General features: G+C 36.7%; 1 protein-coding gene across 2 annotated transcripts in view; it reads left to right on the top strand.

Annotated features, from left to right (window-relative positions):
• The first annotated feature begins 3,294 nt into the window (after positions 1-3,294).
• The window catches only part of dock8 (dedicator of cytokinesis 8), a 51,272-nt gene continuing 41,244 nt past the window's right edge, over positions 3,295-13,322 (top strand). The window contains exons 1-2 of one of the 2 annotated variants that reach the window (XM_079897863.1): positions 3,295-3,446; positions 10,375-10,480. In XM_079897863.1, coding sequence (XP_079753989.1) covers positions 3,394-3,446; positions 10,375-10,480 — 159 coding nt within the window. In that variant the 5' untranslated portion in view covers positions 3,295-3,393. Of the gene's footprint in view, positions 3,447-10,374; positions 10,481-12,416; positions 12,509-13,322 lie in introns of those variants that run through there. The other variant, XM_079897864.1, reaches the window with a different exon arrangement.

Here is a 13,322-nt window from a genome sequence, read left to right as displayed (position 1 = left end):
GACTTGCAGTGAGAGTTCCTGTTTAAAAACGGATCGAATTTTTATTTATTTTTATTTTTTAGCATTGTTCAGCATTAGGTTGAGCATAACAAGTGACAAAATAGAAAGGTCGCAAAAACAAACAAACGAACAAATAAATCAATCAAAATGGGCTTTTTAAAATTAATTTATACAGTACGAAGGCCTACCTTAAAGAGAAATCAACTTGAGGGGTTACTGTATTTAACTTCATATACAAACAATTCAATAAAATAAACCATAAAGTTAATTATGGTGACAATTAACAACAAATGTGTGCATTGGTTTATAATGCCTAAAGATCAGACCAGCTGATAGCAAACTAGCCATGATGCACCTAACTCTTCACTCAAAATAGTTACAGCATTTTCCTTGAATTCTATGGAAATAAGTTAAAACAAGATCGAAACAATCGATCATTTTTTAACCACAAGTGCACTATCTTGCACTAGTTCTGCGATGCACTGTGGCGCAGAATGTTTTCCTCTAAAACCTTCATTTCTTTTCGACTGATCCATTAACTGAAATATAAAAATTTAAAGTTGAAGTAGCCTACTAAAATGACTAAAACTAAAATTTTAATAAAATTAAAAACAGAAAAATAGAAATGACAAATACATATGTTACAAACTTTTTATTTTTAAACTTAAATCAAAATGGAAACAGAAAATAAAAAATGAAAGCTAATTCAAAATAATAACTGCATTTAAAGGCTTTGTTTCACTGCTGGCTCATTCAAAACAATAACAAAGACGTAGCTTGATGACAGTGAATGGAGTGTGGAATCATGGGAGTTGTCGTTTTCACTTCAACACCCTATGGGGATATGACAGAGCATCACGAATATGCAAAACAAACAGTTGTGGAATGCTACACTACCTGAGATCGTCGGCTTTGATTGAAACATCAGATTTTTTCAGAAAGCACACTGTGTTTCCATTGTTTCTACCGAAAGCTGATTGTGGGGACATGACTCCACTGACAGGCGACGCAATGACACGGGCCATGTCATTGGTTAAAATTGCAAATTTCTCTGGATTTAAACATTGTTGAAAACATTTGGAATAATGTAAGTACAAAAGTCAACAAAATATATAACACTGTTTTAGTGTTTTTTTGTGTGTGTGTGTGTGTGTGTGTGTGTGTGTGTGTGTGTGTGGATATTTTAATGCAGTGTTTCCCAATTGTGCCGCGGCACACTGGAGTGCCGTCTGACGAGAGCAGGGGTGTTGTGTAAAAACTCCATCAAACATTTTCAAATTGTTTCTACCGAAAGCTGATTGTGGGGACATGACTCCACTGACAGGCGACGCAATGACACGGGCCATGTCATTGGTTAAAATTACAAAATTCTCTGGATTTAAACATTGTTGAAAACATTTATAATGTAAGTACACAAGTCAACAAAATATGTAACATTGTTTTAGTGTTTGTGTGTGTGTGTGTGTGTGTGTGTGTGTGTGTGTGTGTGTGTGTGTGGATATTTTAATGCAGCGTTTCCCAATTGTGTCGCAGCACACTGGAATGCCGTTTGACGAGAGCAGGGGTGTTGTGTAAAAACTCCATCAAACATTTTAAAATTGCTAAAATGTGTTTAAAAAGAAGAAGAAGAAGAAGAAAAAATAAATTATCTCGGATGTCTCTAACAACAAATAACGCACACACTTTTATAATAAAAATGCAAATCGTAGCCTAAGTTTTCTGCGTTAAATTGCAGGGGTTGCGCATGATTTCATTCCCGTGCTTCATTCCCAGTGCGTTCACATAAAGCTGCATCTTTTTTTCATGGCTTGTTGCGCTTACAGTCAAATACACACGAAAATATTGTCACAACGTCCGTCTTATTCACATAGGCTAAACACATCGGTTATGTCCGTGCTGTCAACAGTAATATGCAATTAGTGTTTAGTTTAACGCTTAATTATATGATCACGTTCCTCTTTATGCAAATGCTTTTAAACCATTCAATCGCACATGACAGAAGAGAACGCACTGTCTGTGAATGCTGACCATGATGCTGACACACACAAATACAGACACACAATTATGCCAAAATGACCGTTTTGTTGAGTATCCTCAGAGCAGTCTTAAATGAGTTAAATAAAGTCTTAAATGAATGTAAAGAGTTGTGAGAAAAAGGGCACAGGACAATATAACATTTATTATGTGAAGAATGTTTTAAGTTCATTTAAATTAAAAGTTGTTATTTTTTTGGAGCCTAATAAATGTTAAAATTGATAGCTTTCAATAATACTGTAATGTTGAATGGCGATAGGCCTAATTAATGTTTAAAATAATATAAAACCAATATAAAAACACGAATACACTGAGTGGGCAAACATTTAGGTGAGATTTGCAATGGCAATTGAGCAATTGATGTTTATATATGAATAAAAGCTTTAATTATGTCATCATATAAAGTGATATCTTCAGAAGAAATTTCTGATTCCTAGACTTTCAATGGATGGACAAATTTACAAAAAAATGGACAAAAATATCTAAATGATAGTAGGCGGTTCTTCCCTGTGGTATTGAAAATCGGTACATTTCAAGGTATCGTATCAAAGTAGTTTTGTAACAACACTAGTGTAGGGTGCCACAAATTTTGTAAAAATTTAAAAGGGTGCCGTGGCAGAAAAAAGGTTGGAAAACACTATTTTAATGCATCTTACATAGTGTACCTTTAACAAAGGTAGCCTAGAAATGTTTTGTTGCAGCGCAATTCACGGTCGACAGGGGTCGCAGCTGTGCAAGTTCACATCTCTCTGACCAATCAACTTGACCATGTGTCAAGGGTCGCTCTGCGGACTTGCACTTAGGCTATTCGTCGGAAACCACAATAACATCTAATCTTAACAATGATATTTACTTAAACATATTTTTTACTATATGAGTTGTCTGTTACAAAGAAAGGATATCAATGGGTCATTAATATATTCACGTAAACCGATACTTGTGTTTATAATGTCCTGCTATGTCGTCACCCATTTAAACCTATGATTTAAACCCATTTGTTTATCAAGCAAACCCACCCTTAATCTTCATAACATCGTTTAGTAGTCCCCCCTCTCCCTCTCTCCCTCTCCCTCTCCCTCTCTCTCCCTCTCCCTCTCCCTCTCCCTCTCTCTCCCTCTCCCTCTCCCTCTCTCTCTCTCTCTCTCTCTCTCTCTCTCTCTCTCTCTCTCTCTCTCTCTCTCTCTCTCTCTCTCTCTCTCTCTCGTGTAAATCCACTCTGTTTGGGTTGAAGTTAAAATGCGGAAGTTTCCGCCCAGTAAAGCCGCTGATACCACGAAGATGAGGCTTGCGATGCCATCAGCGATCACCCCCGCTCCGTCCTGCTCTCCGCGGCTCTGCGTTGACTGATACCAGACTCGCATGTCTTCTCTGCCAGCGTCAGAGCGGAGAGCATTCGCTCTCAAAATCAACAGGTAATGTTCTTTTCCTTTGGCTGGACCTCATAGCTCGTGCACTGACTGATCCCAGGGAAGCTGAGCTGACTTTTGGAGCTGTCTGTCTGTCTGCCTGCAGTCAGTGTTAAATCTTCAGGGAGTTTGGGTAAATTCCGGAACAGGCAGCCACACGTTTGGGATAAGCTACAAGTCTGGCACCATTAGACTTGATAGTCTTGTGAGTCTGATATATTGCTATGTGATATTAAAGATAAGTTCATGAGGTACAGCATTCAGATAGCTGTGAAAACCCCCTTTTGGAACCTTCATGTTTAAGATAAATAAGTTTTGAACTAGCAACCTGTTACTTTCTGCAGATGGTCTACATTCTGTGCTGTAGGCTAAAAGTTATTGTTCAAGTGCCTTCCACATACCCCTTCAGGCTAAAAGAAAGTACGAATGAAAGAAATAATACTGCGAAGCATTTCAGAGCAATTTTCATTCATTTCCTTGTAATTCTAAAATTGGAGCTCCTGTCTATATGATCATTTCCTCCACGATCCCCCTTCTCATGCTTATTACAGCTCAGGAGGATTGACCCCTGTTAGGTGTCAAGTTAAAGTGGAAGTTTGTATTGTTCCTGTTTTATCGCACTTGCAGGTGGGGAGGAAATGAATTTAAAGACATTGTGGAAGAAGGGAGTCCGGTATTAAAACAAAGGGAACAAAGTGCTCATATACAGGGTAATGATCCGTATTCTGTCTTGTGAGTTTATGTCACACAGGCACACAAAGGTTCATTCATAGCACAACTGTCATATGCCACACTCCATTTGTTTCTGCAGATTATGGGAATCATGCAGTGGAGTCAATCTTTAGGCATTTGTGAATGAATAAGATGATTAATTTAGCTTTTAAGTCACATTGTGTGTTTAAACCACTAGCTTTTCTGTGGAATTCGCAGATTTTGTGTTTTCTCAGTTGTAAGTTGGCTACCGTTTCATGGTGGTTGAAGCATATTGGGTAAGGCTTTGGACTGGCGACACAGATGCTGGAGGTTTGAAATGACATTGTGATTGTGCACTGAATCCCAGGCTGCTGTCTGTGCAGTATGTGTATGTTTTGAATGAAAAAAAAATTAATCTTTGGTTTACATGAGCACTCAATGGCTTTGTCAAAGCTGAAAAACAATGTTCATTATAGTGTCCTGTATCAGCACAATTGTTATTGTGCTGGATCTGCATCAGGATTTGATATGATGTCCTCGTTTGTGTTTGGAATCAGACGGGAAGCAAAGAAAGTGTGAAACGATTGTAGTGGTACAATATATCTTATCATATTAGAGCTTTTTTGTATTTGTTGGTATTAGATATTGGATATTTAATTGTTCAGCTCATTATTTTTACATTTAAATGACCTCATCTAACAGTAACTTAAAATTAATCTTTACACTAATAATTTATTGACTTAAATGCAATCTTTAGCAAATATCAAAATGAATATCCATTTTGTAAACATTATTTTTAATGTTATGATGCATAAATTCAACACACTTTACTGACTGATTGTAGTTTTTTGTGTTTTTTTATCTATTTAGATAAAATATAAGAGAATTTTTATATCAATTTTTATTTTTTTATTTGCCATAACATGATTTATTGGCTTATAAGTATCAACTAGTTTTTTAAATAAAAAAATGATCTGTTCATCCAACCCAATCTCAGAGAAAAATGCAACTATTTTACAAAGTGGCAATTTCATGAATTCGTACCATGTGAGTCCTACGAAAACTTATAAGGTAATATTTAAAGAAAAAAATAGTATATATAAACGTATGAATGTGAATCCTACGAAAACGTACAATTTCAAGAAAAAATGTGTAGATATATAAGATCACACTATTCAAAAGTGTGCTCTAGGTTTATATCTGTTGTCACAGCAGTATTGGGTAACTATGATTAAGTAATTATCAGTCCTGTTTCACTTCCTCTTTGTAAGGACACAATAGGAAATTCAAAATGACTCATTGATGGTAAAGAGATATTATAGGCATATAAGGAATATAGATCTTCGTGTCTCTAAAACAAAACCAAGCAAGCTCTAAAAAGCACTGAGCTGGTCAGCCAACAGAATGATTCCCAGATTTTCATGCAAGTGCAGCCTAACCAGTGCAACCACAGGGGGCTTGATACTTGCTGTGGCGGCAGCAGCTGTATTGCACAAGCTGAACTCGTGCTGTCTCGTGCAGACAGCTTTGAAAAGGGGGAAAACGTCAGCAAACACGCTGCAGATTTCTCCTGGCCCTTGCACCACCCTCTATGTCCCTTCTCGTTTTCAGTGACCACACATTAATTTGCATGAGTGATGCGTTCACACATGAAAAGTCCTCTGAGCGCAGCTGTGTTTTGTTCTGAAGAAGGGTGCCCTGAGGTTTTCGTTTGCTCTTTATTCCGCCGTCCCTTTCACAATCCTTTGATATTTCCAGCCGCATTTCACTATGAGAAGTGACACTAAATGTTGTAGGACAGACAATGTGGTGAAAACAGAATGTAATGAGACGTGGCAGACTATAAACGAAAGCCCTCAGTCAGCAGCAAGGCTGCAGTTGAAGGAAACGCTCGCCATATCACGAGAATAGTTCTTTAATTTCGGTTATCTTCAGCTGATGTCGACCTTCAAGGGAAGTTCCATACTACAGCAGTGTTCTTGCACAATACTGTTGTGAGGCTCCCTGACCCACAGTCATACTTGGCTGAGACAACTAAGACAAACAATCATAGTCCGCTCTCTGTGGAATGTGGCTGTTGCTGTCATGGCTGTAATTGTGCTTTAAAGAGGGTTTGTCATTGTACTTGATCTGTAATAAGAGCAACTGTTGATTTCTTTTTGTTGACTTCTTCACTGTTGGTTATTGAAACTACTGTATGTCCTAAGGATTTCTTTCTGAATGTGTATATTGTTGAGAATGTTTATGTTTATTTACATCAGTGAATTGAAAGTTTAATTCAAATTAAGTCAATGTAGTGCTCTGCACTTTATGGGTCAGTAAGATTAAAAAAAAAAAAAATCTTCATAATTTTCAGCAATAATGCATTAAATTGATCAAAACGCAGTAAAGACATATAATGTAATACAAGATTTATTTCAATTTTTCTAAATAAATGCTATTTTAACAAAAAATAACGCATTACAACTGTTACATGTTAGGCTACATTAATAATAATAATAAATTTTTCTTGAGCAGCAAATCAGCATATTAGAATGATTTCTGAAGGATCATGTGACACTGAAGACTGGAGTGATGATGCTGAAAATTCAGCTTTGCATCACAGGAATAAAATTAATTAAAAAATAAATTAAACCAGAAATAGAATTTCTGATCAAATAAATGCTGCCTTCATAAGAGATTTCTTTCAATAATTTATAAACAAATTTAATTGACCCCAAACTTTTGAACGATAGTATTTATACTAGAAAAGGTCATGGGCCGAAATTAGATATTAATTTTTTTTTTCATCTGTTTTAAGATTTAGATTATTAAATATATTTAGCACTAACATTATGGCAAAGATTCAACATTTTAAATGCATAGTTCACCACAACTCTATAATGTTGGCAATCTAACAGTTTTGGTTACCATTGACTTTTATGGACAAAAAAATAATTTTGTAAGAATTTTTTTGTTTTTTTGCAATTTCGATATTGGACCATCCTTGATTAAAAAAAACACATAGATGTATTTTGATGTGGCGAGATGCATTGTAATCATCATCAAAAAGTCAAACAAATCCAGGAGAGAGATGGATGCTCATAAAGTGTGAGCTCTTTGCATGTCGTGTGTGTTTGTTTGCGTGAAATGTTCCCTATAATTACAACTGTCAAAGTTGATGGAAAGTCGATGGAGCAGATGGAGGGTCAAATTGAGATTCATCTCTCTGCACTCTATGTCATTATCTCATTGTGTCGAGAACATAGTCCATGATAACACTTCATTTTATCGTGATGAATATTCCAGTCATACTAAGACTGTAACATTTTTGTGGAAAAGAAGTGTAGCTCCCACCCATCACAGTTTAATTGTTTTTTTTCTTCATAGCTACATTTTTTGTAGAACACTTACCACTGCAACCAAATGCCTGGTTATTCTATAAAATATCTGCTGTTATTGCAATAGATGTGTAAAACAGCATTCCGTCTTTATAGACAAATGTGATCCTGTGATGTAATTATTTTTGCTTTTCATCTTACATAAGGTTTTACACAATGATGCAGCATTTCAGTGAGATATTACACCAGTTTTAACTTGTTTTTTTTAAGAACATGCACTATTAAGAACAAATCGTGAACATGTTCATGCTATAATTCACTGCTGTTTGTCTTTGCGGTTATAGAATTTTCATGCTGTCCTGCCCCAGACTTGACTTTTAAAGTAGTTAAACAAAGTCTGTGGCTGATTTTGTGGATATAGAAAAGCAGTGACAAAAAAATAAATCTAGCCTTTCAAGTTTATATTTTGTATTGGCACAATTTACTGAAGTCCTGAAAAATAAGAACGGCGTCGTTGACTTAACGGCTGAATTTTGTAATGTTGTTCAATTTTATTTTTCCTCAAACATGTTGAATATTAAGTGCAAATGATTACAGGAACCCCATTATCCTACAACAGACAATCCATGTAAATGAGTTTGGGGGGAAACAACAGCGTTATGAATGGTGACCCATTTTGGGGGGGCTTTTTATAAGCAGGTGCACAATAGCACTCTGTTGTATGCTGTGGCCCGGAAGGCTGGCTGCCAAGCTCAATACCTCTCCGCTTCTGAGGCGAATCCTTCTGTTCATATCAATGGAAGTTATGAGAAAAACATGCTGCATTGTGGGAATTGTTGGCTGAGACACTGTGGGAATGTGACTCAAGTGGTTTGGTGAAAATGAGTATCGTCTCTGCTTTAGTGGTAACCTTGTTGTAGCGCACCCTATCCAGTGTTCGGGGAACATGTCATTAAGAGTGTCTAAATCATTTTACGCTTCATTTGGGAATGTCACAGCGTGCTTCTCAAAAGCTGAATACTTCATGTTACAGAAGGGTTTGTTGTTGTACTCGCCTCACAGCCAAAATTTTACAATGGAGTCTTTGATATCACACTCTAATTCAGCAATATTTGAAGAGACAATAAAATGTAAACAGCATTGATAATAATGTATGGTTAACCTTAAGTATACTGTGACAAAAAGAATCATGGGATGATGGTTAAGAAGCTAGGCTGATAAGGCAAATGTCATGGGTTTAAATCTAGTGGTTGATTGATATGGATATTTTAAGTTCATACTAATCACTTGAGAGTGTGGTAGCATATGTCGTTGTTATGTCTCTTAAAAATAAAGGTTCTAAAGGTTTTTTTTCACAGTGATGCCATAGAAGCAGTGTTGAGGGTAACACATTACAAGTAACGTGAGTTAAGTAATGAGATTGCTTTTAATTAAATAGTAAAGTAACACATTACTTTTAACTTTACAGCAAAATATCTGAGTTGCTTTTTCAAATAAGTAACACAAGTAACGCTGTGAAAACATGATGGTTTATTGTATAGTTCTAGACCAGAGGTCTTCAGTCCTGCTCCTGGAGGGCCAATGTCCTGCAGAGTTTAGTTCCAACCTGAATCAGCTCATCAAGCTCTTGAGGATCGCTTCAAAATACAAAGTAATTACAAAGAACTAAACTCTGTAGGACAGTGACCTTCCAGGAGCAGGATTGAAGCCCTCTGTTCTAGACTAAGGGCCAGATTTACTAAACAGGGCAAATTAGCGCGAGAGCACAATTCCTAAAAAGCTCTGATGAGATTGTAAAGTTCTGTGTGATCTACTGACGACGCAGCAAATTAAAGAAAATGGACACAGCCGGATCATTTCCATAATGACCAACACAATCTACTGAGAGCTGCGCAAACGAGCGTCTGGTTTAAGACATGCTTTTTTGGCCGGTAAATAATGGCACAAATACTAGTAAATTGACTAGCGCAAACCTTAGTAAATCACCGTGCATGATTCATTTAAATACTCTCCTTCCATAAAATTCTGCATCTGAAAGGGAAACTCCTACAAATGCAAATGCAATAAGGACAGATTCAGCCGCAAAAATAACCCTGTCCAAAAATAACCCTGTTCAGCCGCAAAAATAACCCTGTCCAATAACCCTGTTATTAACCAATGTCTTGGCTGCTGTCTTTTGATGATCCGATTCAACAATAGGAATTAAGCAAAAAATGACTTAAGTAAAACGCCACATTTGAGTTTCTTTTTTGTTGTTGTTGTTTTTACTGTTGAAGTAAGTTCATCCTAATCTTCTGCAATCCAGAACGGCTGCACATCTGAAAGGTTTGTTTGAGCTGCACCCTCAATTGTACAGGTGTGAATTTGCATTTCCTTCAGCCTGAGGCTTATTCATTTCGCTTTTAGTGTGAAAGGGCATTATGAATTTTTTTTTTGTTATTAAAAAATAAACAAGCAAGCCCAGCCCAGGTAAAACAAGAAGTAACGGTTAAAGTGAAGTAAAGAAGAAGTAAAGTGTTAAAGGGTCTTCATGGAGCCAATTGATGCCAATAAAGAACCATTATTTTTAAGAGTGAATGTGAAAAAAAAAAAAAAAAGTTAATACTGTTGCGATTGGGGTGACCATGTTACTGAGCTCTTCTGATTTATTACTGTAATACACCTAAGCAATTCACTTAATTTCAGGTTGATGAGGGGGATCGTGTTTAATGAAGAGTTATGAGTGAGGTAATAGATGGGAAGGTTCATTGAATATGTGTGTAACTTTGCGTCTCACACACACACTCCCATCAAGAGGAGTGTCTAAATAAGCACCTGGCGTCTGCACAATAGCCCTCGCTGGAGAATAATCCAGTGTTGCACCTCTCTTTTCTTTTTCCTCTCTTCCCTCTTCATCCTTGTCTCTCTCTCTCTCGTCTCAGACACTCCTCTGCAGAGATCCGGAGACACTTCAGTGGGATCAGCCATGGTTCCCTGCCGCATCACCGGCACAGTTACAGCGCCTCTGGCTCTTTCTGCTTCAACATAGTGAGTGATGCACTTTCACTGATTGGTACTTCAATAGAATCTTACTTCAGTTAGAGTTACTTCACAGAAACAAACTGATTCTGTACATACAAATCCGTAGGTCATTCGTAGATTATAAATGTTTATAAACGTGTTCTGGATGTGATAATGGGTGTATGTTAATGTCTCTGACATCACTGTCTAATGCAGTTTGATTGTTGATGATTATAATTTTTACACTTCTCTTTGACATACTGCCCTCTGATTGTTCAGTCGTGGCATTGAGCAGTCAAAATATTTTGTAAAATGAATTGATTTATTTCATTTTAATAGTTTAATTTTTATAATTGAAATAAATACAATACATATATTTTAAAACACACACACACACACACACACACACACACACACACACACACACACACACACACACACACACACACACACACACACACACACACACACACACACACACACACACACACACACGTATATGTGTATGTTTGTATATACAAAAGTAATGTCCTGAGGGGATATTTGTTTTTAATGATCCTACAAATTTTGATTAACCCATAAAAAAATAAATAAATAAATAAATAAATATATATATATATATATATATTATTAAGGAAGACAACTACAGGTTTTATTTTACTGATAAAATTGCACAGAAAAACAAAAGGCTCACAAGAAGAAGCATACACTGACTAAAACATAATCAGTTATTCATACTTCATTTGTTCGCTCTTGTTTTTGCATGTGTTCATAATTGTTTTGAGTGACAGCCTGGCCAAAAATGATGTCCACACAATTTGGCGTGTTTAACTGCATTATCACAAATAAAACAATCAACTTCAAGCACAACTATGCAATATGCTTACAAAATCTTGAACACATCTTTTACAATATTTGAATAAAGGGTGAAGATGTCAATTTTCCCTGATAAAAATGTCAATTTTGGCCACTGCTGTGTATAAATGTTTTTTATATATATAAAATATATTTCTATATTATATATTTCTATATTTCTTATATTTACCTAAGAATGTTAGAAATGAATGGTAAGTCCCACAAAGTGTGTATGTGTATATGCTTGTGGTTAAGCTTTAACCTGCGTGTGCTTCCTCTCTGCTGAAAATGGGTCAGAGCCCAGCTTCCCAGACCACTGCAGCTGGTGCCTTCCAGCTTACACACACACACACACACACACACACACACACACACACACACACACACACACACACACACACACACACACACACACACACACACACACACACACACACACACACACACACTCATCTTTAATATCCATGGATTTTAGAAGCTGTTGTCTTCATAGAAACATAATCATTCCTGTGATGTTTACCCATTATTCGCAATATAGATAGACTGTAAAAAAGCAAATGAAACTGTTATATTAATGAAATATAGCTGTTCTTTGGATTAAAAACAGATTATACTTCAGCAATAATGCTTTTAAATGATTAAGTAGTTATAATTTTGATACTTGAGAAGTTCATTGGTTTACGCGTTACAGTATAGTGCCCTGATGTGTACAGGTTTTTTACTGCATGATAAACCCATACATCTAGCTTTCATAATTGTTTATTGTAAAAGTTCTATTTTAAACCAATAGCATGGCACAATTTGTCAGTTAAGTCTGATTAGTTCACTGCTAGCAAATTTTAAAGCTCTTTGCCACTGTAAACTTACAATAATGGTCCACAATATGACTCACTTTTTGACAATGATCGTATAATTCCTTCCTTAAAGTGGAGAGCAGAACTTTAGCTTTGACTCGTAATCAGATTTTAACTTAACCTTATGCTTTTGACTATTATGAGTGCCTATGTGCCCCTGCTATTTCACCATAGCTAGTAAGGGATGTGGTTGTGATGTCACATCCTGCTTTTGGAAGTACCAAAAGATCGAGTGCTTCATACGGCTCAAACCTATTAAGGAAGAGGTTTGCAGAAACAAGCCGTTTTTGCTTCCGTGCAACGCCATCTTGTCATTTGCCAGTAGTTTGTTCGCAAGAAGCATTTGGTGAGTATTTTCTTTCATCCGTTTCAGATGCACTTGTTCTGTCTGCTGTATGTTGATTATGATTACCTTCAAATGGTAGATGGAGAATTGAAACTAAGCTAAATTTACGCAACACACGCAGACTGGGTGGGTTATATTAAGCTTGATGGTGTTGAATAAAGACCAGGAACTGTTTTGTGGTTGCCTCCATGTTTCAAAGAAGCACAAGTAGGCCTTTGAATAAAAACTGACATTTAAACCTGTGTGTTAGATGATGCAGAACAGATAAATGAAACGGTCTGTTTTTGTAACCTTTGTTTCCCATCGCTGGTTGGGTTTAGATGATATAACCTATAGACTATATGATTGTTTATCAACAGTTTCACTGCTCCTCCCCTGTCAGCTGCTGATGATATACAGTACACAAACCACACAGCAAGTTTGAACAGTTGTTATATTTAAAGTGCCCTTATTGTGGTTCTTCGAATATTCCCTTTCATGCAGTGTGTAATATAGCTGTTTGTGAATGTAAACATTCTGAACGCCATCATGCCTCAGTCACGAGGAAAGCCCACGGTGGTGATTTCTGTCGAAAGGCACAAGCAGAGAAAAGTTTTAATAGCACAAGTTTAGCATTGCTGGCAAAATGGCTAAAAACAAGGATTCTCGCCCCTGTCCAATGACATGTGGGTACTTGTTGTCCGAAAAAGATACTGCCCAGTGTGTCTGGGGATTGTCCACGCCAAGCTAGCTCTCTCCAACCCTGGAGCATGTATACACTGCCGGTAGCATAGCGTTTGTTGAGCTGATGCTCGATGGTGCAGTGGACAGGCAC

The sequence above is a fragment of the Squalius cephalus genome, assembly GCF_949319135.1.
Source record: "Squalius cephalus genome assembly, chromosome: 16".
Taxonomy (NCBI): domain Eukaryota; kingdom Metazoa; phylum Chordata; class Actinopteri; order Cypriniformes; family Leuciscidae; genus Squalius; species Squalius cephalus.
Note: the sequence above shows the minus strand (reverse complement) of the source record. Positions and strands in the feature narration are given on the sequence as shown.